The following is a 27,594-nucleotide window of genomic DNA, read 5'->3' as shown; positions in this document are numbered from 1 at the left end:
AGTAATCCAATAGACTCCTCTTGGTTTGGCAGTTTCTAACTTGAACAGAAAGACAAATATCAAGACTCCTTCATTCTATGTTAAATATTTCACTTCTCTCAATTATTCGAATGTATGCATGTTACAAATTATTACCAGTAATGGAACCACCCAAATATTTTCTTTCAACAAATGGAAACACTGAAACTTTCCTACACGTTTTTTGGACTTCTCAGTTCATCACACATGAAGTTTTAACCTGAGTTCATAAACACTTGTTTCCTCTTGTGTTGACTACCCCAAAAGTGCTACAAATATATAGCTTTGTTAATACGTAAATAAGCATTCTATTAAGGACAGCCAAGTTCCTGTGTTAATATTCAGGAGAAATGAGAACCGTATTGGTCCAATCACATTGAAAGAATTGGCCTTTTAATTCTGATTCAGTGCTTCAGAAGTGGCTCATGTCATTATGTGGACAAAGAACATAGAAACTGAAGAGGTGTAGTGACTTCTCCCAAAAGCACCAATATTTGGAAGCTTGAATGCCTTAAAGCCATAGCACTTCATTCTCTGAAACAGAAATGGAAATGGAGAGTTTGAAAGTCCCACCTGATCTCATTTCTACCACTGCACTCTTTTGGTTAAGGGATTCTCCTCCACTCAGTGGGAAGGTTGGCCTCTGTTACCTCGTCCTTCAGGCACTATTTGAAGTAGTTGAGTCCTGCCACGAGGAAAAACTTCTCCAGGAAAAGTTCAGAGTCCAAGACGGCGATGTGGGCAGCCCGGCCTATCAACGTGTTGGCGGTGTTTGGCAGAGCGTGGAACACATTGTGTCTGATCAAAGTGCAGTCCTTAGCCCCAATCAATGGCTGCAGCAGGTTGTTAATCATTTCTGCATAAACAGGACCTGCAAAAGAGTTTATTGTCACAACTATATGCCAAAGCTGCCCAATCCCCTCTTTCCTTCTAAGATCATTCAATTACGGTCACAATGTGAAGGAAAATGAAAGCAGAGCCAAAAATGTAAGAGACAGTCCATTTCATGGATTTGCCAAGTGCCAGAATGCTGTTAGTCTAACAAAGTCATTGGCCATCTGCTGAAGTTGACACCATCAACTCTGGGACCCTCAGTGTCTGGTTTCCTTTCCTCCACGGTGGAAGGAAATGCTCTTGTTTCTTTCAGGAGAAGAGGGTTGGACTCACACTGCCTTTGAATTCAAATGCAAAAGGATCTGGCAAGACATGAAGGTCCATTCAAGTTTCTCCAGGGAATCTAATGCAGGAGGAGAATCACGCAGATAGCTGAGGATATTGTAGGGCAAAACCAATGGCTCAGGAAACTTGTACTCATAAATGATCTAGACTGAATGTAGATCTAGCTCCTCTTAGGCCAAACATCTCCCTGAGAAGCAAGGAGTGGAAGAGAGAGTTATGAAATTACCTTTTAATTCATATCTGAGGGAGGTTAGAAAGAGATAGAATTTAGGTAAGACGTGTGTAATCCATGTGGATTACTGGGCCTGGGTTTCTCTTTTTACTTCCAAAGAGTACCTCCATTTCTAGGTACTCACATATGTGAACTGGGTGTGGAATTACACCAGACATTATTTCTGGAAGTGAGGCAGTGAAACATTTTGTAGGTGATGGTTTTGCTAATAACAAAGGCAATACCTGGGACAATACACAGCCTGAGCTCACAGCCAGGCAAGGCCAATGATGCCATGAGTCCTGATGTGCTCTACAGATTTCATTACAAACCATTATGATTTTAGATCTGTCCCTTAAATTACTTGGCAATCATCCAAACACTGCTGAAAATAAAGTGAAAACCTCCTGGATTTGGATGTACTGAGAGAGATTTCATTATGTGAAACAAAGGTCAGGCAATACTAGTAAATCAGCAGACTACAGAAAAAAAACGTCAAGAGCTAGTTCTATTATCACCACTTTCAAAAAGATAAATTAGAGGGAAGGGACAGAAGCAGTAAGAAACCTTTGATTATGACCTGACCGAAATTTGTTTTCATCAGACAAAGAGCTTCTTAAAAAGCTTCTTTTATTGATTTCAGTAATTCCCTGTGGGAAGAGAACACTTTCTTCCTTATCAAACAAACATTTGAGTTTTCATCATGCTGATGAAAAATCCTTCTAATGCAACGACCTCAGTTACACAAAAACACAATTCCACAATTGTAAATATAGGAAGGATCTTAAACATACCTGTGTGTCTGTCCTTCAGTGCGTTTTTACACATTTCTATTCTTGCTGAATGAAAAGGTACATATCTGTCCTGGGGTGAGGCCACTAACACCACATTTTTAAAGTACTGAAGACCTGTGGCAAATGCAATACATAGATTTATCAAAATGATGCACAGCAATGAAAATAGATACAGTGTCAGCATGATATTTAAAGAGATTGAAAGATAGCAGGGACTTCTACTTTAAGAAGACAGTTGGGAATTTCTGGAAGCTTAAAGAGTTATCTGGGAATGTAGGCACAACACTGCTTCTGATACTTAAAGGTTGAACTCGATGATCTTGAAGGTCTCTTCCAACCAAAACTGTTCTATGATTCTTCTGTACATCCTCTCAACTACTTTTTGGATCAGGGTGCTAGAGTAGGGGCACCTCTATTTTAATTCAGTATGCCAGCCCATATATCCACATCTGGACCTACCTACTTCAGATTTTTTAACTAGGCATTTACCTGGATGATTCTGACTTTACAGACAACCCTCTTCACATTTGAATTTCTGATTTCTGCCTTTGCAGGGACAACATGTTCATTTATAACCAGTCTACAAAGCTAACAAACAATGAATCACTTTGACTCACAACACATGCTTAGAAATTCTTTGCTTGGGAAGTTACAACCGCGATATCAAGTGTGCCCCACAGAAATGAGAGCCAGGGAATCAAAGGGAAAATTCAGATAAGGAAATTCAAACAATGTCGAGAGACAGCAGCTTCTAGTCCTTGATTAAGCCCTGTAGTGTTTTCATAACATTATAAAAAAGGTCTATAGTTGTCAGACTAAGAATTCAGAAGTTACATTCACCTTAACATAGTCTTTGTTTTCTATTAGCAATGTACCAAATTACATGGGACACCGAAGTATGAGAAAAAAGTTAACTATCAAGTAGTCACCTTGCGACTAGATACTTAGCACCAGTTTGCTTACATGAAATATCCAAAATAACTCTTGTGAGTAAATATTTACTTGAACAGAATGATCATGTTTGCTTTCTTTTCTTAAGAAAGACCTGATTTATTTCATTTATTCACAACAGGAGATAAAAAGATCTCTGTTTAGACATCATTTTTTCCAGTGTGAGACCATACATTTCACTGTGTAGTACAGATGTGTCACAACAGAAATGAATAAAATTTGCTCTTCATCTCACAGAGTCATATTTCCTAGAGACAAGAGATGATAAACTTAAAAAAATAATAGAAACAGAAAGATGATTTTCATCTAGTAGCATAAAATAAGCAATTGTGGACAGTCAACCATGATATTTCCTGCTTGTAGAATATAAACTTAGGTGCATGTTTAATATAGCACAAAGGTGTTATTTGGCACTAACAGTTGGACAAATACATTCACTAACATCTGGCATAGAAAAAATGCACTGATAAAACAGACATTAGATTTTAGATAGAGCAACCCTTCTATAAAGTAGGAGCATTTAAAGAAAGAGCATTAACAAAGTGCAGATTTCCTTTACTTCCTAGAGGACACGTCAGTCCAGCACAATCCTTTGGAATAGCTCTTGATATTTACACAGCTGCATCAAGGCCTACTCACCCGTTTTTTGGCTGAGCTGATAAAGGAAACACTTGCGCAGATCCGCATTGTCCCTGAAGGTCAGTTGCAGAAGTGATCCTGACTTTTTCAACTTCTGCATGAGCCACAGGCCTGGAATGAAAACGGGTGCGTATTTTTTATCCTGTTTGCAGATCTCCGACTAAGGGGATTAAAGACATGTGCCTGCAGCAAGGATAACTCTGTAACTCAGTGTAAGTCTTTGTTTCCTCTTGTATTGCTAATCAACAGCGATAAAAGTCTCAGGGTGCCTCTGGATAGGGGCAGTGGTTTTAAGCTAAAAGAGAGTAGATTCAGAATGGGTACAAGGAAGAGGTTTTTTTATGATGAGGGCGGTGAAGCACTGGAACGAGTTGGCCATAGAGGTGATGGAGGCTCCAACCCTGGAAATATTCAAGGTCAGGTTGGACAGGGCTCTGAGCAACCTGATCAAGTTGAAGATATCCCTGCTCACTGCAGAGGAGTTGGACTAGATGACCATTAAAGGTCCCTTACAAACTAAAACATTCCACTATTCTCTGATTATCCATGTCATGATAGTGTAAACACTCCGGAAGACTGAGCTTTGGGACGCTCTATTCCCATAGCACTGTAAGTATTCTTTAGCCTTGGAGGTGCCTCTTTTTATTGACAGTATATAAAGAAGTGGAAGAACACAGTGGAAGCAAGGTCATCTCTCGGGTTTGCAAGGGCTCTGTATCAGTGGCTGCATGCCCCTGGGCTTTTCAGGAAGTGCTGTGCTGGACCTTGTTGTACATACTGAAAGGCGCCCTCATCACAATTTTTTTCTGTGTAGGTTTGGAGTCTTCAGCAAATATTTTCCACAACTCCAGTGAACAAATCATGTCGTTGCAATTTTTTGCTACCATCCAAGTGTGGCTCTCTCATGCACTCTGCCATGGACTGCAGCCAGTCATAGCTTTCCCACCAACTCTTACCTGTACTAACCAAAGTACTGTTGTTGTAAAGCGTTCCCAGGTGAGGCCCAGAGAGTGATAGGAAGGTGTGTAACTTGTTGAGGTAATAGCGAAACCTGGGGCGAGTTAGTACAGATCGAATGATGACGTTACCAAGGGAATGTCCAATAAAACTGTTGGGAAAGAAAGAATTACTTTAACACAAAAACATATGTATTTTATTTAAATTAAACATAAGGATGGTATAAAACACTCTTGAGGGGACTTTATCGGTAATATCCATTAATTTCAGGAATAACCATTTCACTTTTTTTCAGCCTAATAGATACTTTTCCATCTATAAAAATGCAAAAATTCATCGTATTGATTCAATGGGTTTTGACACAGGGCACTTTTGGAAAAGCTAATTTCACTGAATGTTGCTCATGTAATTCAAAGAGTTACAGACAATTAACTGTCAGAGTGCTTACCTTATTCGGGATATGGAGAGGTTGTACAACTGTATATGCTGAATAATTTCATCCAATAATCGGTCAGTCATTGTATCAAAATCAGCAAAAGTGTCTGTCTGGTGAAAAATTAAATGAATAGATGATATAAAATATATTGCACTCAGTGCTGATGTTATTTTCAAAGTAAAATGTAAGCAGCAATGTAATAACAAATACAAAATTTCTTTGTATCTGCTCAAGGGGGAAGGGGAAAGATTTTCCTGTCTCCAGATCCTCTAAAGATTAGTTCTTTGAAAACAGTCATGAAGTCTCACTTTCAGTTATTAACAAGTAGCTTCCAATTACTACTGCAAACTTACTCAAGAGGTGTATTCTCTTTCTTGCACAGCATCAACAATAACAACAATACCATGGGTTGGTGTGGGTCACATAGCTATCGTTAAAACCCATGTAGAAATTCACTGTCCTCAGTGGGCTCAGAGGTAAAGCAAAATTTTCTGTCATAGAGTCTCTTTGGCTCCGTGTTGTGCCTTTTGTCTTCAAAAACACAGTCTGAGAATTCAGGTTAGGACTAGAGTAACCCTACACATCGTAGGGCATGGAAATAGGGCCCTGTAGAAGACAATTCATATTTTAGGGGGATTAAATTACCTCCTGTGTTTGCTTCTCTTTCACTACCAACTGTGTCTGACTTTGGCATAGGCCATGATAGGGTAAATCCAGACCTACAATTTATGAATAGTATGATTAAAAATGTCAGGCTGATGTTTCCAGAGTATGATCTTAACGCATCCTGACTTGACACTGGTGAGAACTGCTAATGCTCAGCCATTCTGAGCATGGAGGAAAAGCTTTTGGCATTTAGGCTTTAACAGATTACTATGGTAAAGTGGTTTCTACCATTGTACACTGACATGTGGGTTATGCTGATGCTAAGGATGTAATCACAAAATTGTACAGCGATCTTAACGAAATCCTGTGTGTTTGTTATTCAACACTTATCAGTAAGAGAATGAGTGCTAGAGAGGCAAACAATTTGTTGCTTGCAACAGTACTGCCAGTTGTAGTACAACAAAACAAATAATATATTGTCCAGTCTATACAACTGCAGGCAGATCTTACTCAGAACTGTCTCATTTGGCAAACCAACAGGATTCTAAATCAAATTCCTAACTAAGGAGATGCCACAAAAACAATCATCAAATGTTGGAACAGCTATTCAGAGCAAACATATCAGTAATTAATGTTTTTGTGACACAACTCATCTTGCTAATTGCAGCTATTGCAAAGGAAAACATGAGCATATTCACTTTGCAGTTTGGCCTTAAAATAAATGTTCTCATAAACTACAAACAATCCACTAACCTTCTGCCTGTTTGTTTTGTCTGCATTGATAATTAGTGACTTCCTCCTAGGCTCGTTATCCTAAATCTTTCACGTTGTTTGAAAGTGGAAGAATATCAGCCCGAGCATTAATCATTAAAAAAACCACATCAAGCATCATATTTCACCTGGTTATTTCTCCATCCTTCAGCATCATCTCAGCCTGGTTGAGCTTGTCAAATGTATCACAAATGAATGCCTAAAAAAAAGATTTGCCTTTTCCTCTACAAGGCAAACTTCAGCCAAATGACTGATTTCTTGGGTCTTGCAGTGCCATGGGAACTTCCACACTTGCACAGACTATAAAAACACTAAAAGGGCCAGTTACAGGCTCTGGAAAATGTTAAATATAGATGTTTCATGTTCTGAAAACATGAGAAGAGGATTTGATGCAAGTGATCTCATTATTTTCATTGTCCTTACACTCACTGCACAGGTCTGCTGCTGACGGAGATATGCACTGGAAGGTGGTGAGTTCATAGACTAACACCAACTCGCCACTTCAAAATATAAAAGTTGTTGAACAAAGAATGTTGCAAAGCTTTGACTAAAGTTTCTGAGCTGGTCATAAATCAGAACAATGTTTGTGACTGGGCACCGGGAAACCTTATCTTGTGCACAAAGTCAGGCCTCTTCTGCATAAATGTGGGTTTATTGCAGAGAAAAGCATAGAGTTCGCTTCTGTTTCTAGGCCTAGACTAGCAATGAATTTTTCTCAAAGACATTTCTGTATCATTAAAGGAAATAAATCTCACAAATATTTCAGTGGAAGAAACAACGGCCGATGCAGCAAAGGCAGCTGATGACAACTGCTGGATATTCCACCTTGGGAGAATTTAGCATCACCAGTGCTGTTTTGTCTGGCATCAAAAGGCAGAGGCACAAGGCTGCTAAGTTTGCAAACAGACAGGATAAATCAATTTTCTCTTCCAAGGCCTAGTCCTATAAGTGCTAATGTCATTGCATTTGACTTTAATGCTGGGAATATTTTCTGATGCGGCTGAACACCGTATCAAATTGGAAAGGAACAGGATCAGGCCTTTGCACTAATACTACATAAAATTCCCTGAATTCGCCAGTGCTTTTGTTTCATTCAACTTGTGAAAAGGCCTTGCTGAAGGCCCAGTTTTGGCAATGCCAACAGCTATTAGCAGATATAAAGGAAGACAGAAATGAGCTCTGTATTACCTGATTTCTTTCAGACATTAGAAAGTCCAGTTTTCCGCCAGGGAGTCCCAGTTCTATAAAAGTCTTCACCAGCCGCAAATCTGCACTGTTACCTAGAAATAAACAGCACTTTATAAGACATAATTCAACAGAAAAATAACTGCTACAGAGTTGATTCAGTAAATTTGGCTTCCTGCAAACCCTGGCGCCAAGGAACTCTTGCTAAGTGCTGCTGAGAGAGCTCACCACACTATAAGGTCATGCATTAAACAACAGGGGAGCAAGAACACCCACAGCCTGCACAAGGTGGGGCTGGACCTTGCCTCCTGCTGCTGGAAACTTCACAAGTGCTGGGGCAGAAAGAGTAAACCTAAGTCCCAGAATAACTGTGTCCCGTATTTGCTGAACAGAAGAGGTAAGACAAAAAGACCAAAGAAGCTGAGATCTGTCCTTCTACCTACACAGTTCATAGAATCGTAGAATGGCCTAGGTTGGAAGGGACCTTAGAGCTCATCTAATCGAACCTCCCTGCCATGGGCAGGGACACCTCTCAACGAGACCAGGTTGCTCAAGGCCTCATTCAACCTGGCCTTGAACACCTCAAGGAGGGGACATCCGCACCTTCTCTGGACACTTTATTCCAGTCTTTCCACCCTCATACTGAAGAATTTTTCGTAAGATCCAATCTAAATCTATTTTCCTTTAACTTAAACCCATTTCCCCTTGTCCTATTTCTGGACACTTTTGTAAAAAGACCCTCTCCAGGCTTCCTGTAGGTTGGTTCCCTTCAGGTACTGGAAAGCAGCTGTTAGGTCCCCCTGGAGTCTTCTCTTCTCAAGGCTAAACCATCCCAGCCCCCGCAGCCTGTCCTCATCGCAGAGGTGCTCCAGCCCTTGGATCATCTTGTGGCCTCCTCTGAACTCGTTCCAATAGATCCATATCCCTCTTATGGTGGGGACACCAAAACGACGCAGTATTCGACGTAGTGTCTCACAAGAGTCGAATAAAGAGGGAGAATCACCTCTCTTGATCTGCTGGCCACTCTCCTCTGGATGCATCCCAGGACAGGGCTGGCCTTCTGGGCTTCATGAGCTCACTGCTGGCTCTTGTTGAGCTTCTTGTCTGCCAACACCCCCAAGTCCTTCTCTTTAGGGTTACTCTCAGCCCACTCTGTGCCCAGTTTATATTTTTGCCTGAGATTGGCCCAACCCAAGGTGCAGGACCTTGCATTTTGACTTGTTGAAGCTCATGCAGTTTGCACTGGCCCATTTCTCAAGCCTGTCAAGGTCCCTCTGGATGGCATCTCTTCCCTCAAGTGAGTCCACAGCACCACACGGCTTGGCGTTGTCAGCAAACTTACTGAGGTGCACTCAGTGCCATCATCCATGTCGCTGACAAAGATGTTGAACAGCTCTGGACCCAGAGCAGACCCCTGATGAACTCCACTTCTCACTGGTCTCCACGCAGATATCGAGCCATTGACCACAACTCTTTGAGTGCTATCTTCTAGTCAGTTCTTTACCCACCGAGTGGTCCATCCATCAAGTCCATGTCTCTCCATTTTAGAGACAAGTATGTCATGTGAGACAGTGTCAAACCCCTTGCACAAGTCCAGGTAAATGACATAGGTTGCTTTTCCCATGTCAACCAGTGCCACAGCTTTGTCGTAGAAGGCCAGCAAATTAGTTGGTGAGGTTCCAGTGGATACCACAGCCCTGGCAGGGACCTCAGCACATGTGCTGAGAGCTATACCTGTAGATGTAGAGTTGCCTGCCTCTGTGTAGTCAAAATTAGAGATCGTGCTGATATATTGTCAGGCTCCTAATATTTTGGGAGATAGCCCAAGTCTTATGAGGAGCATAAGAGAGAAACAGCAGAAGAAACTGGGATTTTTTAGCCTCTAGTAAGGAGGCTGAGGGGAAATCTTAAAGCTCTCTACAACTACCTGAAAGTAGGTTGTAGCTAGATGGGGGTCAGTCTCTTCTCAAGTACAACAAGACACAGGATAAGAGGAATTGGTTTAGGTTAGATATTAGGGAAAAAAATCATCAGACAGGTTATTAGGCATTGGAACAGGCTGCCCAGGGAAGTGGTTTAGTCACTGTCCCTGTGGCAGTATTTAAAAGACCTGTAGATATGGTGTTTATGGACATGGTTTAGTGGTAGACTCCGCAGTGTTAGGTAAACGGTAGGACTTGATGATCTTAAATGTCTCTCCAACCTGAACGATTCTATTATTCAATGATTGCATACAAGGACATCACAGAATCACAGAATCACAGAATCTCAGAATGTTGGGGGTTGGAAGGGATCTCAAAAGATCGTCTAGTCCAAACTCCCTGTCAGAGCAGGATCACCTACAGTAGGTCACACAGGAACGCGTCCAGGCGGGTTTTGAATGTCTTCAGAGAAGGAGACTCCACAACCTCCCTGGGCAGCCTGTGCCAGGGCTCTGTCACCCTCGCAGTGAAAAATTTTTTCCTAATGTTTTTGTGGAACCTCTTATGCTCCATCTTGCTTCCATTGCCTCTTGTCCTGTCACTGGACATCACTGAGAAGAGCCTGGCTCCGTTATCCTAACACTCACCCTTTACATTTATAAACATAAATGAGGTCACCCCTCAGCCTCCTCTTCTCCAAGTTAAAGAGATCTAGCTCCTTCAACCTTTCCTCATTTCAAAGACATTTCAAAGTCTTCTGAAATGTTTTGTTGGAAAAGGAGGTACCTCCATCTCATGAGAAGGACGTTATTGCTGCTGAGATATTGAATGCCAAACAGTCCTTGATCATCCCATCATGTATTGGTTTTCCATCTTTCTGAGAGGAATGCATGAGATTTGAGTATCTACCTCTCCTTCTCTGTAGTTTCAAGGTTAATTTGTTAAGTCTAACATATGTGCTTTCTTCTTAGAAAGCATACATTCCTGTAAAAACTTCCAGGCAATTCTTCCTTGCAGTGAATAAAAATTTTTACTCTCTCACTTTCTAAACCTGGCCATTATCTACTCTGTAACAGTGTTGAGGGTATGTAAATAATGCTTGCATTCTGGTGACATACTGCAAAACAACCAAGCATCGGTGGAAAGACAAGAAGAGTTGCTCTAATCATAGAATCATAGAATCATAGAATCATAGAATCATAGAATCATAGAATCATAGAATCATAGAATCATAGAATCATAGAATCATAGAATCATAGAATCATAGAATGGCCTAGGCTGGAAAGGACCTTAGAGATCATTTTAATCTAGCCTCCCTATTGCGCCAAGGATGCCACATCTCGACTAGATCAGGCAACACATGGGGACCCAAAGGGAATCAAACCTGTGACCTTGGCATGGTTAGCACCACACTCAACTGACTGAGCTAACTAGCCCCCATAATGCAGTCCTCCTGTACACAGAAGGACTGATGTACTTTGGTGTAGTCTAAACAATGAAAAATGTTGCATTTCTTAGAGCTAATATTTAATATTCTCCTAGATATTTTAATACAATGCACTGAATAACACAATAAAGACTAAATACTCAGCCACGATAAACATTTTCTTTAGACTCCCCATGCTTTCATACTTGCTGAACATCTGCCTTTCTTTTTATTTTTACTTCCACAAAAATACTTGCGAAAAGCAGTTCCTCCTGGCCTTACCATCCAATCCATGGACACAGACAACCAGGTGAATTCCATCTTCCAAATTTTCCTCCTCTTCCTCTGGTGGAAAATATGGGATATCAGATGCTAGTACAGATAAGTCGCTGTACAGAAATCCTTCAACCTTCATTTCTTTTTTAAATTTTTCTTTGGCCTGATAAAAACTGGAGAATACATTAATTAATCACAATAGAACTCAGTGTTAAACAACAGACTTTCAAATTAGAAAAGAGGAGGCTGGTATTTGCAAGAAGTCGTGTCTGCGTATATTCATCCTCAAGTATTCTGCTGGCTGAAGATGCTGAACTATTCAGTGGCTTTTTGATTTAGGAAAATTTACTCAGAGCTTTTAGGATCTAATACACAACGTAAGTGTAGAATTAGGTAGAAAACTGGGATGGACCAAGTTAGGAAATACGAACCTTTACAGCTTGGGAGTAGCTTAAGGCAATTAATTACATCAGTCCAACTGCATTTAAAGAGACGCAAGAATGAAAAATCTAGCATTTGGGCCATGGACCTGGAAGTCCTGGATTCATAAATATATGCTTAAATATTTTGCTTCACAAATAAGGAACAAATTTTGTGCTTAGTTTAAGTAGGACTTACAATGAAGCCTATAAAAAGAAGATCAAGACACTTTCAATAAAAAATAAAACTAAAACCTTGGGTCGCAAATGAATGCACGTGCAGAGAGCCAACATTTTGGGCAGTTTAATGGGTTGAGAAATTCCCATCCTACTGCTTTCACTCAACACAGCAGAACACGAAAACATAACGCAAGTATACATGTAATACTGTGTCAATCTGTGAAATGGGCCACTGTGACATCAAGGTCACAATGTGGCACTTTTGCCATGGGCAATGAAGCAAGGAAAAAAAAAAGCCTCTTCTGCAGCTAAACAGGATGCCAGTTCTCCCATTTTTCCAGTTTGAGAAGCTGAAGCTGGGACCCTTCCAGCCACTCTGTGCTCCTGCTTCATAGTTCAGCTAATGAGTGAAATTGTTGAAGTGGAAGAGAAAACCAAGCTGTGGCACTGCCATAGTGAACTGACTATCTGGGATCAATACTCAAGGTTGTGTAACCTTGACCTCATGGAGGAAGGCCAGATCATTTAGACACCTAAATCCCACTTCTTTTTTCCTGAGGATTGAAGATCTAATGTCTTCAACAATTTTGGTGCCTCTGTGTTTTCATCCTTCCTGTCTATTTAGATTATTTATTTTACATAAACCATTTGTCTGATTGGATTATTTATACTGTAAATCCTCAGGCAACAACTGTCTGAATGCAAGCTTCCAGTACGCTTACTGTATTACGGCCCTGAACTTTACCAGGGTCTCTTGGCCTTACAGTAATGTTAATGAAGACAGTAATTGGGCATTCTTACTTCAGCATCCTTTCATTGGTCTCATCATCCATCTCATTTGAATTAGAAGCGATAACTCCGAAGGAGCCCAGGGGCTGGCGTGTGATGGGGGCTGCAGCCTGTTTTGCAGAGAAGCCGACCATGGCGGGGGTCTCTTTGAGCACAGAAGAAAAAGGAAGACACGTGGCTGTGCAAGAGACGGACAGGTTCACCACATCAACAGCCTTTCTGCTTTCCAGGGCCACTCCTTCTGCAGTTGCCAAATGAAACCCGGTGCCATTAGCTACAAGTTCATGCTCTTGGCTGGTGGGTTCCTGACAATATTCAGCGTGGCAGGATCCTGCAGCAGGGTCTGCTGAGGCAGGTGCGTCGTTAAGCTCAATTTCTTGTAGCCCCTGCATTTCTGTGCACACTGCTGGGGTCTCATCAGCAAGAGAACTACCACAACCGCCTTGCGTTGAGCCAAATTCAGTTGAGGTCTCTGAAGGAGGTGGAACAGGATAGCAAAAATCTGGTCCCAGATTCACACTTTGTGATAAACTCTCCTCTCCTGAAATTCTGCTATTGGAGTGTTGTGTTTTTAAACTGTCCAGCTTAGGTTTATCCTTTGGATCCTCATCTATATTTTTGTCCAAGTAAGTACAAGCCCTTGGTGTTTTTAAGGTGCACTCACGGTTGCTCTCCAGCGGCTGGCACTCAGAGACATTATCTCGGAGGTGCTTTGGATAAATGCGTGGTCTTGCATTTTCCACACTACAGTAAGTCTCTGGAAAACCTTGCTTCTCCTCCTCCCTTTGTAAGCCAGTGTTACTGCTACTGTGTTTGAGGGAGGGTTTGGGATGTTCACTTGGTTCTATTTGTACACTTTCTGTGGCAATCCGGCACTCAGAGAAGTCCATGATTAATTTTCCATCTCCACCCTCTGTTTCCGTGCAACTTTTTAAGTTTCCATCTGAATTTCCTGAGCTTGTTTCACCATGTTTGGATATATCTACCTCCTCTGCAGGCTCTTCCGGGCTACTGATCTGAGGAGCTGAGACGGATTTCGTTAGCTTGGTAAGCTCCACTTCCCTTTCCTCTTCCTCAAAGGGCAAAGAGCTGATGGATGTGAGCGATGCCTGGATCCCACTGGGCAAGCTGGTATTGCTTTCTGTGTGGCCACCCTCCAGGGAATTCCGGTGCATGGCATGCCTTCGTACCAAGTGGTGCAGGATCTCTCGATCGCTGGGCAGCTCCAGTGCCCGGCTACGAGCATCAGACCATGCCACCGAACTTGGTTCGCTTTCGATGCCTGAGTCGGATATTATAGAGGAGGATCTTTTTATGACCCCTGACATCAGCGTAAATTCTTCACACTCCTCACCTCGTTGCTCCTTGGTGAACAATTTCACTTCAGAGTTGTGTGCGGGCAAAGCTTTCAAAACAGGGAGCAGAGCCTTGGTGTCTGGATCTCCTGTTTTTTCAAGACTGGTTAATTCATTCAGTGCAAGCTCAGATGAAGTGAAATTATTCTCGGGAGGACTAGGTTCATCTATTTTATGTATTTCAGTTCTGTCTTCCAAACCATCACTTCCACATGCTCCGCACTCATGCTGAGCACTGACAATTAACACAGGCTCACTTTTGTGGGAATCCTTATTGCTGGGTTTCACATCTCCATAGGCAGCATCTGTCATAAGACTACTGTCTTTTATTAAAACTTCCTTGGGTGTTTTAAAGTCTTCTGATGTGCATTCTGTATTGCCTGGTTCTGAGTCAGAAACAGTTTCCTCACTTGAAACAAAAATATTTTCAGGTTTTCTTTGGCCTTCTTTGTTCGCTGTACATACCTGAGATGTGGAGTGCTGGTTTAAACCCTTAGATGGATGAGCAGCGTCTTCAGTACTGCTGAACATGCAGGAGGGATTCCCGTTTATCCTATCTGTGTGTATTAGCAAAGTACCTTTCCCAAAGTCTCCTTTCATTACTGCAGTGGCATCACTTGATGCAAAACCTTCATTTTCACCTGTTACATCTGTTTGAGTATTTGGAGGAACCTCAAAATCTGGGAAAACTTCCAAATTCTGATCTGAAAGAAAGAAAGAAAGATAAAGAAAGAAAGAAGAAGAGAAGTAATACCTGCAAGAACACAATAAATTACCTTAAGGTGCTGTTGGACTTTGAAAAGTGATTGTAAAGCTTCAAAAATATATACTTATATTATATAAATAATATATACATCAGAAGTATATTACACATACCAATGCCAGCATGCATTTAACTAAATTATACTCACTGAACAGTTATAGCTTGTCTAAAGAAAACAATAAAAAAAAATATGCTTTCCTCAGTAAAATTGTACCTAAACTGCTAGGTTTTACAGCGAAGGTAAGTGAAACAAAGCTGACATTTCTTTGTGTTCCTGCTGTCATATTATACTGTTCATAGTACAGGTCTTCCTTGTGAGTCAGTTTAATATTCAGTTTAATAGATAAAGTATCTGTAATGAGCATTATCAAAATGCAGGCAGCTGGAGAACTCTGGAAGAATGGAAATTTTGGACCACACGACCTATTTACCAGACTATGGTCACCTATAATATTAAACATACATTGCTTCCTTGATAATCATCATAGCTGAATAAAAAGAAAAGTGAACCACGGTCTATAAAGTTTCACTACAAATCTACAGAATGAAATAATTTCTTAATTAAAAAATTGGCTTGAGTACTCAAGGGAAAAGTAGGGTTTTTTTGGAAAGCCACAATGCCTTTCAGGAATAGCATTGGGCTTAACTTTTTTTTTCCCCTGATATGTCTTACCACTAGATGTCGCACTGGGGATGACAATTCGTAGCACTGTTTCTCATTCAATTTGTACTGTAACAAATATCCGAAAGATTTTGTTTTCTTTCTAGCTTTTGTCTCCAGCTCCTGTAACTAAACAGGTGTCTTTGAAGATGAAAAATATGAAGCTACAGGACATAGTCTAGCATGCTGTGAGGGAAAACCTGAAGAACTCGGTTTCACGCTGATCCAAGCGAGAGGCCGACAAAGGGATGCGAGGTTCTTAACTTGGGCTGGGGAAGTGAGGTTCCCTCAGCCCAAGATGCCTCATGAAGCTGTACCGTGTGCTATTTCACCCACCTTTGCAAGGCATATCCATGTACCTGTCTTCAAAGATAACTGGGAGCGTGTTCCAGTCCCCATCTATGTCGAGGCACTCTGCCGGCAGCGGGGGCAGGCTGGTGAAGTACTCCGAGTTACGAATTTCTGTAGAAATCTGACTGTGCCTTTGGATCCTGGCAGCAAAGTAAAAAAAGAAAATGAGTGTTTGAGCAGTTACTGTGCTCTTTCTCCAACTTGCACACCACCTTACTGCAAAACCTGTGTCTTTTGAGATTGTTCCCACTGCTGCTGCCACGGGCTCCAGTTAGCTACCGCAGCTCACTGCTGTCCTCCCACGGGTCACCGCTTCTGGCTGAGACTGGACCCTCAGCCGTCTTTCTGGTCAGGAAAAGAAGTCTGTCACTCCAGCTGTGGCAAGGATTTCAAAGCCCAGACGCAGGCAGCAATAATCAAAAATTGGATTGAGCAGCACAGAGAGGAATGAGGCCAAGAAGGATGCATGGTAGGGCCTCTGCCGTATCTCCCACACTTACACATCTGGAAGACCTAAGACACATCAGTTCAGCCACTGCCTGTTGGCAGAACCAGAATAACTGTTTCCCTCTTTGGGGATATGTAAAATGCTACCTGGCTTTCATCAGCGAATGTAACATTAAACTGGCACATGAAGGTGGGCTCAGCTCACAATAACTGTTGGAAATAACTGAATGTAGGTTTCAGTTCACAATAACTTTTAGTTCTGACGAGCTTTCCTATGTAAGCATCTTTCTCAAAAAATGGGGAAAACATAAAATACAAAGTTTGTTTATTTGTGTTGACTCTTTGATGAATTAGTCTGTTTATCCTAACAAATAAAGAAGAAGACAACAAACTTTTCATCAGTGGTCAGTTGAAAGAAATTCTGCGCAGATCCCATTGGACAGCATAATGGCAGTATTTCAAATTATCATTGGGAAAAGACAAGCAATCATCACCTACTAGTTAAGTGTGTAAAGAACACACTTAACACATTATGAAGCAAACTCAAAGAGAGGGTTTGTAATTCATGCCAGCATGGAGGATTCATACGTCCAGACACAAAGAACTTGTTCAGACCAGCATAGCAGCTTCAGCTTCAGAATATAACTGCTGCTGTCTGTCATTTGTTCTTACCTGTAGGCCAGTTATTTTTTCCTCACAATAAACAAGTCATTGGTTGATAAAACATGACTCAGGAGTCACAAACATCTAACGGCTCGTTCTTGCCTGCAGCTACACCTAGGTGTTTAGAGTTAACTCTTAGCACCATAATAAAGTTCTCACTGACATATTAATTAATAGCATCAGCATTTTACTAAAGACTATATGTAAAAATAATAAACTAAACCTGTTTTGAGACCAATCTCTGGCACAAATGATGAATCATTGATATAGAAAGGTGTGAGAAAAATATTTTTTCTGTAAAATATTGGGAGGATATGTCACCTGCTGGAGGGTCCCACCCTGTGTGATACCCAACCTATCAAAAATGGTGTGTCCTCTTCTACATAAGCAGCCAAATGCTGCCAGGCATGTAGGCATGTGGCCTTACACATAACTCACAATAGGAGTAGGGGAGGCAAAAGAAATCTCTTGTCTGGTAAGAAGAAGGAAAGAACTGGGGCAATAAAACTGTTACTCTTTGAGGTGGTTGTAAAGCACCTGGCATGCTGAGAGCTGATCTCACTTGGAGACTCTGTGAACATAATTAATACTCCCTACTGCCACTCCCAACATTAATAAAACTCTGGCAGCCAAGACTCTGTTTTTCCAGCAAAATCAAAAAGAGAATATGACTCTGCCATGAGGCCTGTATAGACCAAATTTACTGCATAGACCAACTTTTAAAGTCTGTAAACTATATTTTTTTTCTCAGTCTCCTTCACTATGCTTATCTGTAGGAAATGGGCTAGTTCAGGGAGAAATAAAAGCACTTCATGCAATTAGGCTTCCCCCTGTGCAGGGTTATGTTTTCTTCAGCGTAGTCATGAGTGTTTGCCCTCACCTGACATGTGGTTTTCCTCATTCGTCGCTCACTTCAAACCTGACATGGGAAGACCAAGTGAGCACAGCTGGCAGAACATGGTGGCCTTTTAGAACCTATTCACTAATGAAGTCATGGCCCTTTCCATCAACACTGAATCAGCCCTAATGTCCCTAGTGACAGCTCTGAGAAAGAAATTTTCTTCTTTGCTCTAGGTCACAAGCAGATGCCTCACTTAAGCCTCATCATCGTGATAGCAGCTGATGTCACGGCCTCTAAGTCCCTCCTGAAAGATGGGTTTCCACACTGGTGATGCTGTGGTTCCCCCATGGTGACAGCCATTTCCCCACACAGAGGGAAATGTTTACCTCGACAATGTTTGGTAGCATATTTTTATGAGTGCAGCCCAGTACAATGTTTGGTTTCCAGACTGTTCTGTGCTGTTAATTCTCAAGCAATTTATTTTCTGCCCTGAGCTCACATCACTCTCACAGTTCCTCCAGCTAGTGTGGGGCCATTTCCTATTCCTGCCCTCCACTGCTGCATCAAGTGAACATCCACATGGGCTGTGTAATGCTTCTGTCTGCATTTACAGACCATTTCTGCTATAGCAAGTAGGGCTGGAGTAAACACCAAAAGAAAGCCATGACCCAAAAAAGTCTATTAGGGATGGTAAAAAGCAAATTTTTAAATGCTATGCTTTTGTTGCTTGTCAGTACTTATTTCCCATTTAAAGTACCAGGCTACTGATGTATCAGGTTTAGGAAGTTAACTGAAGAAACACATAAAAACATATTTCTGCCTGCCCTGAGGCTGGTGATGTTGGTGGAGATATCCTCTGAAGAGAGATGCATCCAACTGTGACTAAGAGAGGTGAGGAAAGACAACCTTGGCAGGGTGGTTGGAATTAGATGATCTTTAAGGGCCTTTCCAACCCAAACCATTCCATGACTCTATGATCTCCTACATCATATCTCTAGAAAATAGAAATGTTGAAATTAATAATTTCTGCGGCCTTGTTGGGGTTACTTTTGAGACTGATTTCAGTGGTTTTACAATAAGAAGCCAGAACAGACCCACTGACTCAAACCAAACTCCTCCATATCCAGCAGAAACAGACTTTAGTCTTGATTGCAAAATATTTTAAACTACATTTTCAGTCATTCTAGTGTCAAGGGAGAGTTAATAGGTTGCTTACAGGCCTTCCTGAAACGTGAGCACAGCAAGTTTCTGGTGTTCAGTGTAGAAGAAGGCTTCTGAGAATCTTCTCACCTGAGAGAGAAACACACGAGTTAAACCTCAGATCTTCCAGAAGGCACCAGCACTGTCAGGCTAATAACAGAGCAGTGACTGGCAGGACCAGATCCCTTAGTATGTTCCGTCTGCATTGCACCGCTCTGGGGACAGGAATAAAAAAAAGGCTCAATCCTGCTTCATCTTCCCGGCATGGCACAAAGCAAATGGTGGTGGTGTGTATTTTGCTAGGAGGTAAGAAGTGTCCCTTGACAGTCAATCAAGATTTGTTTACATACATCCTCTGACTACTTGTCCAAAAGCTGCCAAATTAACTATTTTCCTCTGTAGTCTTAAAGGGGTGAAGACTTCTTCCTTTCCCACTGTGCAAACTGTACAGCAGCAACAGAGCACATTACTAAATTAGAACAGCTCATAACTGATCATCTCTTCTATGAGAACATCCACAGCGACTCCCAAGAGAGTAAAGGAAGTGTTACACATCAACCCAGAGGAGAATGAGCCCCATCACAGTAGAAACACATCTGCCTCTGTCATGATACCTACAAATGAGAGCTCTTCAAATCTCTTCATGAACAACAGATCTGTTCAGTGTTGGATAATCAATTACAAAAGAGCCACAGATCTGAAGTGGCTGGTAGAGCACAAAGTGTGAAATAAGCTATAAAAAATTCAGTGCTGCTGTCTGCCCTGGAAGAAGCTTTGAGTTTAAATGAATCAAGCATAATATGCAATCAAATGTACTAAACTGTTAAACTGCAGCCCATACATTACTAATAATGTTTGTAAAAGTGACCTCTGCTTGTGTCAGAAAATGTTAGCAAAACACATGTCATAGCATCTCCCTAAATCCCAGCTGTGCTTTATCTAATGGCCTTTCTAAAAAAAAGGACTAGTAACCCTTCAGAAAGACTGTATCCTAATAGTATGACTTTTCATCTGGAGATCTCAGACTGTTTTCCAAAGCTGGGAAAGTATTATTACACAGAGTTTATATGGGGAGGAACTGAAGAACACAAATCTATGTAGTTTGCCAAAGGTCAAGCAGGCAGAGGCCGGAACAAATCACAGGTTGGGATTCCCCTTGCTGGAGCCAGGACCTTATAGAGTTGGGTCCTTTGGCTGAAAGCCACCAAGTTCCTCTCAGAGTTAAGGGAGACCTTTTCGAACCAATGAGGGCAGTCTCAGCATCACTCAGTCACCTCTTCCTGAATTTTATGCTTCAACTCAACCATGCTCTTGACGAGAGTAACTGGACCTCTACTGACTTTGTCAGGAACCAGAGCGTAAGCGGAGAGGTCAATACCAAAACTATAGACTCCTAGAGCTAACCAAGGTGAATTCCACCCTTTTTTTTTTTTATGTTCCTACTGATTAGATCAGATTATGAGTTTGTCTCAGGTGATGGGATGTACTGATGTCTGATCAGTAACATAAAAAATTGTCCTAATGGAAGACACAGCATTTGCTGAACTAAGATAAGCAGATCTGAAAAGTTAGCTCAAAAGACAAATGTTTTTATGCCTTCTTTATTGTCAAGTGCAAGGAGCAATTTCCACATGAACAATATTAATATTTCATTGTGCACACCTCACTAGGAGAAAGGGAAGAACTAGCTATACATATATATGTGTGACAGAGTGAAGAGAACAAATCCATATTCCTCATGGCGGTTCTGTGAAAGAAGTTGAGGTAAAATAATCTTGGTTATTTGTCATTATGCTTGTGCTTTTTAGAGCAAATGTTTAGGATTTATGGATTTCTAGTGAGTAAAGGCAATATCTACCTTTTCCCACCTGCCTTCTGTTCCATATCTGATTCTGGTGTTCCATTTTACATAGGAACCTGGGTCCCGTAAAAGCTACAGACTTCATTCCAGAATTTGAAATCTGTAATTGCAAATCCTGGGCTTCAGCTCTTGTCCTGCTCACCTCATTTAAAGTAAACATTTATATGGGCAGAATAGTATTGGAAATACATAACCAGATAAACCATTAATGTCTGTCAGGAGGTTACTATTACTCAACTTGCTTTTATCTTCCTAATATTACCCTTAGCATGTGATGTTCCTGAGTCAGATAAGCTGTGACTTCTGGATGGAGCGTTGTCACCTCCAGGAACTGGGTCCACAGAGCCAGGAGATGGGAGCAAAGCCAGGCAAGGTCCTTGCTTATCTGTTCTGCTATCTTCTCCGGGTTGCTCAGGAGCTGAAGGAGACAAAGGACATTTGGAGATCAAGACAGTGTCATGAAAGAAAGCCAGTTTGTATTTTAGATTAAGTTCTTTTAGGAACAACAACAAAAAATCTTATTGATTTAGAATTATTATTTAAGCTTCTATTTTCAGCTATTTTACCCTAAATCAAAGTGGTGAGACTTTTGCCTTTACTCTTTAGAAGTCACATATTTTAGCACAAAGGGTCTCAGCTCTAAAACTGCAGAGCAAGAGGTGGGAACAGCCTCAAATTTTTTGCCAACACTTTACTGCAGACATAGCAATTGGGAGAAAAAAAAAAAAAGATCAAAGAAAGTGCCACCCAAATTATCCACCAGATGGTGCTGGATGCTCTGAAATAATAACCATGGCTCATCATCTCCTTTCCAATAGCAAAAGAAGCCTTCTCAGCCCTGTTACACGAGGATACCAGATGGGTGACTGAGGGGAGGGGAGGAAAAGAACAACAAACCCCAGACCAAAACACTGTGTCCTCAACACATGATGAAAACAGACATTCCGGTGTCTGCTGTTACTTCCCTCCCACACTAGGATACGCTGGGGCCCTCCGTTTCCTCCGGCTCTCGGCTGCAGTTCTGCACTAAAGCTTTGCAGCCTGAGAAGTGCATTTCAGCAGCAAAGTCTCTGCGCATCAATCTCCCCCCGCTTCACAGTGTCTTTAACAAGAGACAGACCTTGCATTTTACCTCCATGTTTTGGCACAAAATGCAGAGAGCTGAGCCTTCACCTCCTCCTACGGTCCCTACCTGCTTCTGTGAAACTGGTAATACTACCAGAAATACTCCAGAAAAAATACCAGAGGAATCGTTTATCAGTTCTTGGCCAGGTCTTTTTTTTTTGGTTAGGACTGCGGCCAAGCTGAAAGCTTGGTTCTTTTTCACATTTGATTGTGCGGGTAGATTCCAGACTGGTGACACTGCAGACTAAGTCACGATTAAAAACAAATTGTTTGTGCGTGAGAGAGAGAGAAAAAGAGAAAACGTGCGTGTGGATAACACAGCTACTGTTACTGAGTTGGCATTGTTTGGGTGTTATTCTGTTTTATCAGCTTGTCCAAAATGGCAGAAGCACCAGTTCCCACTCTGGTACTGGAAAAAACAGAGGAATAATGGTAGGCAAAAGATTCAGTACAATTACGTATCTTTACGGAGTCAGGGCAATACTTTCTTTACTGCAGTCAATATTATATCCTGTATGACAATTATTTCCTTTTTATTATTATTTAGTCAGTAAGCTGGCTCTTACGCCATAAACTGAAAGCACAGTCTTCAGAGAATATGCATTATTAATGCAAGCCAGATTAGGAATAGGTGCATGACAGCTATTTTTCTAGTCTATCAGTTCTTAACTTCTGAACATATTAGAGAGGGAGGGAGGGAGGAAGAAAGCAAGGAAGAAAGGAAGGAAGAAAGCAAGGAAGAAAGGAAGGAAGGAAGGAAGGAAGGAAGGAAGGAAGGAAGGAAGGAAGGAAGGAAGGAAGGCAATGCCTCCCTCTAATTGTGGAAGTCTTACTGCGCTACCACACGCAGGACGAGAGCTTAGCAACACTAGCGGTGGAGGTCATACCTCAGGGCCTCAGTTCCTGAGAGCAAAACCCAGCCATTAACATAGTCACCACATGTGACTCGGGCTCCTGCATTCACAAACCTGATGCTGGGCTGTGCCACGTGACTGCAACTTTGAAGCCCGGCTCAGGCTAGGCTGGCCTGAACAATACTGCCACGCAAAACAAATCGAGAGGCTGTTTGGGAGTTTTTTAGGAGTTAATTTTTCTTTTTTTTTATAAATCAATCATACAATTAAAAACATATTTCTCTTCCACCTTCTCCTGCATTGGCTATCTGCTGTATCCTTGGGATGGAATGCTAAGCTATGGGAGGTTAAACTTTTTCTTCTTTTGTTTGTATCTACTTTTAAAAATGGACCTGGCTCTGGTAACATGGTGGTAATGGGAGACTAAACCCACAAGATTCCCTCTGTATGTTTTTTGATAGCATTTTTTTCCTTTTATAAATGGCCACTTTTCATTTGTTCTGCTGAAAAGAAATGCTTTCAGTTTACGTAGTCCTAGAGGCAAAAGACTGGGAGAGCACTGCCAATACTTGTCTGGTCACCATGCAGTGGGACATACAACTCCAGCACTTAAATCAAAGTGATTGTCAATGTTACCCCTACGTCCCACCGAAATTTTACAAGTTCTCAACATTTATGTCTTGAGAGGCTCTGAAAATTCACTGTCTTTATCATCCAATTATGCATAGTTGGGTAGAAATAGCGTGCCAGGATGCTGAGGCAAAAAGTTTTTACAGCATCCTAGAAAACCAGCTGTTCTAGCTGTTGTATTCATCCATCTCTTGCTATGATGTTCCCAGCAGCTTTCAAACAAGAGTCAAAGCAGTCTGGCTTTATTAATATTGCCATGCAAAATAAATTAATAAGCATTCTGGGACATCGAGAACTGAACAGGAATTAGAAAATACAAGGAAACTGATGCTGGCGTTTCCTGATATATGCCAAGTCAATTTGAACTTTCCCAGACTCACAGAAAATAAGTCCGAAGGAGACTCTAGATTGCGTTGTCTGACCTCCTACACCCGTACAGCATCTAAATCTAGTAGAGCTGTGCCCAATAACTTACTTTTCTCTAAATCAAATTTATATGAAATCTGATTTCTTTCAAGGTATCCAGGACGAGACTTAAAATTAAGAAATTTGCCATTTCAAACATTTTTCACTCATGGCTGAAAAACATCAGCCCACCATTTGTAACTGGAGTGTGAATGTACTTCCCATTTGGTTTGGCTTCAGCTTCCCTCTGTTAACTGTTATTTTGTGATTTTTTCCCTATGCTATCCCTTCTGCTAAGAAACTGAGAAAATAAAATCTATTCAATCTCTGATTATAAAGCATTTCCAGCAGTGATCAGCTGATATTTGCATTTCTTCCTGGCGCACTTAATGACTTGTCTGTGTCTTGTTTGAAATAAACATGGCAGAAGCAAGTTCGAGAGAGTTCAGTGTGCCAAAAATCACTTTCTTCCTCCCATGAGCCTCCCTACACTTTTAGGGATTCTTATTTGAAAATATGTGGTTGTGCAACCTGCCAAAGTATCTTTTCTTCTGTCAGCATAAAAGCTGTAATTGCAACCTGCTCCCAGTAATTTTTTTCTGCCTACTCTGATACTCTGACATTACTGAAGGATGTTAAAGTCATCCAGCTGGTGACTTGTTAAAAGCAACAGAAACATCTTGACAGAACTAAGTGAAATTGTTGGTGGAAGAGAAACATCCAACAAACTTCCTGATGACACCAAATTCTTTTTCTCCTTGGTCTGATATATGATTGGGCTGTCTCAGTACACCGGAAAAATGGGCGTGAAAAATGTATGGGCAGGTTCTGCTGGAGAAAATACCTGCAGCTCCGTACAAAGCTGTGATAGCGTCTCTTCCACAGACAGTTCCTCTAGGGAAAAAAAACACAAAGAAAGAGAGCTGGTTTGAGAACAGTAACTTTGAAATATTCATGGTCTGTTGTTTATTCATGTGAGAAACAGTTCATTTGATATTCTTCACCAATTTACAAGTTTCTGTATGGATGTGGGCACTCCACAACCCGCTTTGTAGTTGTGCAGATGCAACTTCTGCTGGCGTAACCTGGGCCACTAAACCTGCAGAAGTGCTGGAATGGCGTTGTCAGGACAAAGACAGCAGAATTTTTTCTTTTCATCATCTACCCTCTCATCTACTAGAAGTTTTCTTATTGTCCCTTGGTATTCATGCCTCCAGAGCTAAATGCAAAGTCTCACAATTGCAAAGTCTGAGCAAATGATGTGAAAAAAGCAGAAGGACCGTGTAAGTGTCTGACTAGTGAGAGACTGGGCACCTCTGTAGTGCCTTGTGGAGTGTGAAGTACTTCCCCCCTCCTACAGCAAACAGCAGTGCTTTGATGCAGTCCTGAGAGAACCCAGCACAAGGCCACTCCAGTTTAAATGCACCACAGACTATAAGGCGAAGGAGGGCATAAATCAACTCTCCAGCTTTGGCAGCTTGATTTTACTCTGCAGAACTTTCTAACAGCATCCGTAAAGAAACAAAGCAGAACAACCTCCAGATCAATCCCCTCCCTAGTCCCCAGATGATTCATCTTAAATAGTCCTAAGGAAGAGGAAAGGATGGACTGAGATGGGTAGGTCCTTGAAAAGACCCATCCTTAGCTGGTAAAATTTGAGAAACAATCATTCCTACATATAACATCTAAACTAGGCTACTACTTTTTTAATATGTTACTCAGGGAGAAAGAAAAAGAATTAAGAAAGTCTGCAGAGATTTATAGTCTTGGATTTATCTTAACTATCTTTAGAAACCTATGACGAGATTAATCTGACCATTATAGATGTCTAGAACTCAATGAGTCATTTGCATTCCCCCCTGGTCAGTGGAGAAAAATGAGCAAGTACGGTGCAGCTCATGCCATCCCGAGATAGAAAGCACTACTTGTCAGGTAACATATTTTATTGTCTTAAATGAACCTATTTCTCCGCAGTGATCTTAAGGATACAAAAATTTGTTCCATATTCATCCTACTGCATGAATCTTACACCCCACAATTTTACTGAGGTTTGAAAAAGGCGTCAGAAGATTAGGCTTAAAACCAAATCTTCAGTAGATTCTGAGACTGTGAATAAAATGATGCAAATAACACTCTGCTCAAGAGGCTAAAAAGAGTATTTGCATTTAGCAAATTTGCATGCGTTACAACAAGTACATTTGCAAATTAAGCGCCTGCTTCAGTACCAGCAGTCATCTGAAAACCACCTTAATTGGATTTAGAAAGTCAATACATGTTCCAGGGTAGTTCGCAAGTCGTGGTCAACCAACCATACACAACTCTGTATCTCCCAACCCATAAGCCTGTCCAGGTGAGACAAAAACCATCTCGTCTATGTGCCTGATAACTAAGATGCCTGGAGCATGAGTTTTGTTGCATGTTGGATTCCATCTGAGAACTCATCAATTGCAAATACAACTGCTGTATTTTTTTTCTCATAGCTGCATTGAATAACACAGTATGTGCTCTTCCCACCCTGAGAGTTTTAGACTAGCTTGAAGGGAAATATATGTTGGGGAACAAAAGATGAAGTGTAAAATAGGAGCTCTAAAGCCTGTAAGTCTGTGAAACGTAATTTATCATGTTTGATAGATCTTGTATATAAACATTATAGAGTGAAACTGGAAAATGTTTTTTGCTCCCTTTTTCAGTCTGCTGGCCAGTGCAATCAACTCTCCTAATATAATTATCTCTGCACTGTAATGAACTGATAACTTCAAAACCTGCGTACAGAAATACAAAGACACAAAAGCACAGATGTGAAATCATGAGTCACATTTTTTGAATTCAAAGAAACAGGTGTGAGAGCAGGACTTAGTCAGGGATGCACCTCATTTTCACAGGAGCTCATGCTCTCATTACAGACATGACTAAACTCAAATTCCACAGCTCCATCCCACAAAACCAGCCAGCCAGAACTTGCACATTGGACCTAACAGGGCTGACCAGCCAAAAAAATCATCTGCCAAAACCAGAATATCTATTACACAATTGAATTAGAAAGAAAAGTAGAATCGTTTTAAAGGGTAAGTTGAAATTATGTAACCGCCAATTTTAAATTGTAAATGAGGGAGTATGTTTCAAAAACTCGTATCACCTTTCAGACTTTTCTTTTTGATTTTAAAGAAGTGTTTGCTCAAAAGAAAAAAGTATGCTGGAGTCTTCCCTAGATTTCATGGAAAATCAGACCTGGAAGTTCAAGTCTTCAAAAAGCAACTGAGGTCAAAAAGTCACTGAAAGGCAAGTATTTTGAGAAACTTAGCAAAACATTTTACTCCTCTGCACATTGGGCCACATCCTATAAAAGGATTGCGTAAACTGAGAAGGCAGTCATCTTTAACAGTGTGTCAGAATAAACAGCGATTAGAAAACAGGGACAAATATCCTCTAAAATCTCTAAACACACCAAGAATTTTGGTACTAAAATGTGTATTGAAAATGCAGCACTATAAAATATTCAGTGTTTTTAAACATCTGTTCCCTTACCCAACTTCAGCTGTGGTAGATCAGGAATCTCCTTCATTATGAGGATGTAGTACATGTGAAGTCCTCTTTGGGCATTCAGGAGCAGAAGACAGAGATCTTTATGCCATTTGTATGCATGCTGCATGCAGTTTTCAGATGGGACATAAAAGCTGCC

At 41.1% G+C, this 27,594-nt stretch overlaps 1 protein-coding gene across 1 annotated transcript; it reads right to left on the bottom strand.

The window, feature by feature from the left end:
• Nucleotides 1-683: 683 nt before the first annotated feature.
• On the bottom strand, nt 684-27,594 carry FAM135B (family with sequence similarity 135, member B; the record flags this gene model as incomplete). The annotated part of the gene is made up of 13 exons (XM_009876609.1): nt 684-889; nt 2,203-2,316; nt 3,793-3,903; nt 4,749-4,900; nt 5,198-5,295; nt 7,751-7,842; nt 11,378-11,544; nt 12,772-14,818; nt 15,875-16,029; nt 19,057-19,130; nt 21,164-21,319; nt 24,760-24,809; nt 27,441-27,594. Coding segments are annotated over 13 exons (3,576 nt in total), but the record flags the coding sequence as incomplete, so codon positions are not given.

Source organism: Apaloderma vittatum, unplaced genomic scaffold, assembly GCF_000703405.1.
Source record: "Apaloderma vittatum isolate BGI_N311 unplaced genomic scaffold, ASM70340v1 scaffold1179, whole genome shotgun sequence".
Lineage (NCBI taxonomy): Eukaryota > Metazoa > Chordata > Aves > Trogoniformes > Trogonidae > Apaloderma > Apaloderma vittatum.
Note: the sequence above shows the minus strand (reverse complement) of the source record. Positions and strands in the feature narration are given on the sequence as shown.